General features: G+C 34.1%; 1 protein-coding gene across 1 annotated transcript; it reads right to left on the bottom strand.

The window, feature by feature from the left end:
• Nucleotides 1–2,805: 2,805 nt before the first annotated feature.
• Nucleotides 2,806–3,690, bottom strand: LOC137650732 (uncharacterized). The gene has a single exon (XM_068383892.1). It carries the CDS (start codon nucleotides 3,688–3,690, stop codon nucleotides 2,806–2,808), a length of 885 nt encoding a protein of 294 aa, XP_068239993.1.
• Between the last annotated feature and the right edge of the window lie 944 nt (nucleotides 3,691–4,634).

The following is a 4,634-nucleotide window of genomic DNA, read 5'->3' as shown; positions in this document are numbered from 1 at the left end:
TTATTTGAGAACAATGAAGGTGTTCGGACAAAAATACTTCCGACCAATCATGTATCAGGAACCATTCCAAGCTAAAAGGGCACCCTTGTGAGTAGGTGCAAATATACACCGCTAAAAAAAAAGGACTATAGTATTATTATTATTATTATTATTATTATTATTATTATTATTATTATTATTATTATTATTATTATTATTATTATTAATTATCAGTATTATTGTTATTATTATTATTAGAATTTTTATTAATTATTATTATTATTATTATTATTATTATTATTATTATTATTATTATTATTATTATTATTTATTGTTGTTGTTGTTGTTGTTGTTGTTGTTGTTGTCGTAAAAAGGATGGAAAAAAAAAGTAATGTTAGGGTCATATGTACTGCAAAAGTAAGTTGCTCACATTACGGATGAAATATATTATTTACACAGTAACGACATTATACTTAAGAAGTTTTTTTTTTCTCCCATATTTTGATAAAATAGTGATGCATAATATTATTGCTTTTAATGATGACCAAATCGATGGAAGATAAAGATTAACTAACTTTCCTTCGCCATCATAAGGCTCAATACTACACAATACTCTAGAAGTTTTATTCCAGGTGTGGCCAAGTTGTGGAATGATCTTCCTAATCAGGTAGTTGAATCTTTGAAACGAAATAAATTCAAACTTACAGAAAATTTTTATATGTTGAACAGGGTGAAATAAGTGTTATTTTATCATTAATATATGGAAGATCTTTTGTGATGTTACTGTTCATAGAACTATTTTATTTTAATTGTTCATTACTTCTCTTAGGTTTTTTATTTCCTTATTTCCTTTCCCCACTGGGCCATATTTCTCTGTCGGAGCCCTTGTCCATATAACATCCTTCTTTTCCAATTAGGGTTCTAGCTTGACTAGTTATAATAATAATAATAATAATAATAATAATAATAATAATAATAATAATAATAATAATAATAATAATAATAATAATAATGATAATAATAATAACAACAACTGACCAAAGCCTTCAACGCAATAAGGTTTCAAGTTGAAATTCCAATTTTGAGTGATGAATTTTGGCATTTCATAATTATCTTATTACGTAATGATTTGTAGCTCAAGTGTTTCACACACACTCGTGCACCGTAACGGTATTTCCTTTTTTGTGTATCTCGTTCTAACCCCCACTGATAACAAAACATGTTTAATGTTGCATTTTTCATGCATTAGCTGGTTTGACATTTTGCGACGTTCTTGCTCGCAAGTACTTGTATGTAAGCTCTTGGTCTGTTTAATGAAGTTTAGTTGCATTCCTCTCTCCTCTTTGTTATCACCTTCCATCCCACTCGCAGAGCTGTTGACCGCCGGAGAAACAGCTACCTCTCCTCTCCCCCCTCACGGCTGTGCCTTGCTGTTTGATGATGCCACCCTCAGAGGTTCCAACCCTGACTCTTCTCTCCACACCACACCCATGAAACTACCGCCCTTCCCCAGTGCAGAGGCATTCGCTTGGTTTCAGCGTGCTGAGGTTCAGTTTTGCATCAAGGGCGTGACTCACTCAAGCACCAAAGCAAACGATGTCCTTAGGACGATCCCTGGGGACACGTTCCTGAAAATCTCTGATTGGTTTTGTGAACAAGGGAACAACCCTGTATCGTACGACGACCTCAAAACATTACTCACCATCGTCAGCAGTTGGGGGATCAAAAGGCTCCCCTCGCCCTCAAAAATTACTAGTATAGCTCGCCTGCAACCTGCCACAAAGAGCTCTTCTTGGGAGGTGAACCTACCTCGTGCCTTTTGTGTAGAACGCCTACCCAAACCTGTACTCACTGCCATCCTTGATGACGATATTGTGCCTATGAAGGACCTGATGACCAAAGTCGACACTCTTAAGGATAGTTTATTAGATGTGCCTTGATTAGTTTGGAATCGTAATAGAATCGTAACTGCCATGGTCAATGAGGCAGAAAATTAATCTGTTATAGATATATCCCTACCTACAAACATATCTATAACTGATCAATTTTCAGCCCCATTGACCATGACAGTTACGATTCCATTACGATTCCAAACTAATTAAGGCACATCTGTGAAACTATCAAAGCAACTAGAAGCTAATACCAAAACCAAAATAAAGCTAAAACTAGATTTAATTCATCCTGAGGAAAGAAAGAGAGGGGAACTTTGCCTTAGAAGAAATCCAATTAAGATTGCAATCAAAAATTCAATTGGCTAAATCTCTGAAGCACAGCCGCCCAATTCAATCTCCACAAGTAAACAGTAGTCCCAATTGATTCCCAGATCCACCCCTAGAAGCCAAAGAATCGCGTATCATTATACTATAGTAGTAGTAGTGGTAGTAGTAGTAGTCGATATCAGTGGTAATTTATTAATAGTTTAGAAGATTATTCTCACCGGTAATATTATCAAAATAGCTGGATATTCAAACTCTCAAGCAGTAGTAGTAGTAGTAGTATAGGTAGTTTATTAATAGTTCTGAATATTAATTTTACTGTTAATATTACAAAAATAGCTCGATTTTATAACTCTCAAGTAGTAGTAGTAGTAGTAGTAGTAGTAGTAGTAGTAGTAGTATTGTTAGTTGATATTAGCAGTAGTTTATTAATAGTTCTGAAGATTATTTTCCCTTTTAATATTAAATTGGATTTTCAAACTCTCAAGCAACTGTAGTAGTAGTAGTAGTAGTAGTAGTAGTAGTAGTAGTAGTATAAACCCAGGAGAAATATTATTTACCGTTTGGCCATTAATTTTTATAATAGTAAGCCAAAAAGGTAATTTTACCATCATGTCTCATGATTGATAAAGGTAATTGTACCATCATGTCTCATGATAAAGGTAATTGTACCATCATGTCTCATGATAAGGGTAATTGTATTACCATGTCTCATGATATAGGTAATTGTACCATCATGTTTCATGATAAGGGTAATTGTATTACCATGTCTCACGATAAAGGTAATTGTACCATTATGTCTCATGATAAAGGCAATTGTACTACCATGTCTCATGATAAAGGTAATTGTACCATTATATCTCATGATAAAAATAATTGTATTATCATGTCTCATGATATAGATAATTGTACCATCATATCTCATGATAAGGGTAATTGTACTATCATGTCTCACGATACAGGTAATTGTACCATCATGTCTCATGATAAAGGTAATTGTACCATCATGTCTCATGATAAGGGTAATTGTATTACCATGTCTCACGATATATGTAGTTGTACCATTATGTCTCATGATAAAGGTAATTGTACCACCATGTCTCATGATAAAGGTAATTGTACCACCATGTCTCATGATAAAGGTAATTTTATTATCATGTCTCATGATATAGGTAATTGTACCATCATGTTTCATGATAAGGGTAATTGTATTACCATGTCTCACGATAAAGGTAATTGTACCATTATGTCTCATGATAAAGGCAATTGTACTACCATGTCTCATGATAAAGGTAATTGTACCACCATGTCTCATGATAAAAGTAATTGTATTATCATGTCTCATGATATAGATAATTGTACCATCATGTCTCATGATAAGGGTAATTGTACTATCATGTCTCACGATACAGGTAATTGTACCATTATGTCTCATGATAAAGGTAATTGTACTACCATGTCTCATGATAAAGGTAATTGTACTACCATGTCTCATGATGAAGGTAATTATACCATCATGTCTCGTGATAAAGGTAATTGTACCATCATGTCTCATGATAAAGGTGATTGTACCATCATGTCGTATGATATAGGTACTTGTACAATCATGTCTCATGATAAAGGTACTTGTACAATCGTGTCTCATGATAATGGTACTTGTACCATCGTGTCTCATGATAAAGGTACTTGTACCATCGTGTCTCATGATAAAGGTAATTGTACCATCGTGTCTCATGATAAAGGTAATTGTACCATCATGTCTCCTGATAAAGGTACTTGTACCGTTATGATTCGTGATAATGGTAATTATACCATCATATCGTATGAATGATAAAGGTAATAGTACCATCATGCCTCTTGATAAAGGTAATAGTACCATCATGCCTCTTGATAAAGGTAATTCTACCATCATGTCTCATGATAAAGGTAATTGTACCATCATGTCTCATGGTAAAGGTAATTCTACCATCATGTCTCATGATAAAGGTAATTCTACCATCATGTCTCATGATAAAGGTAATTGTACCATCATGTCTCATGGTAAAGGTAATTGTACCCCCAATTTTCTTAATAAAGGTAATTGTACCGTCATGTCTCATGATAGAGGTAATTGTACCACCAATTCTCCTAATAAAGGTAAGTTTACCATCATGTCTCGTGATAAAGCCAATTGTACCATTATGTCTCGTGATAAAGCTAATTTTACCATCAGGTCTCATTATAAAGGTAATCGTACGATCATGCCTCATGATAAAGGTACATGTACCATGTCTCCTGATAAAGGTAATTGTACCATCATGTCTCAGGATAAAGGTAATTGTACCTTATGTCTCGTGATGAAGGTAATTATACCACCATGTCTCCTGATAATGGCATAGGCCCGATTAGGTCACATGGCATTGAGCCATGTACTCCAGGCCCCAACAGATTTAAATCCAA

This window comes from Palaemon carinicauda, chromosome 12 (assembly GCF_036898095.1).
Source record: "Palaemon carinicauda isolate YSFRI2023 chromosome 12, ASM3689809v2, whole genome shotgun sequence".
NCBI lineage: Eukaryota > Metazoa > Arthropoda > Malacostraca > Decapoda > Palaemonidae > Palaemon > Palaemon carinicauda.
This window is presented reverse-complemented; position numbering and strand designations above follow the sequence as displayed.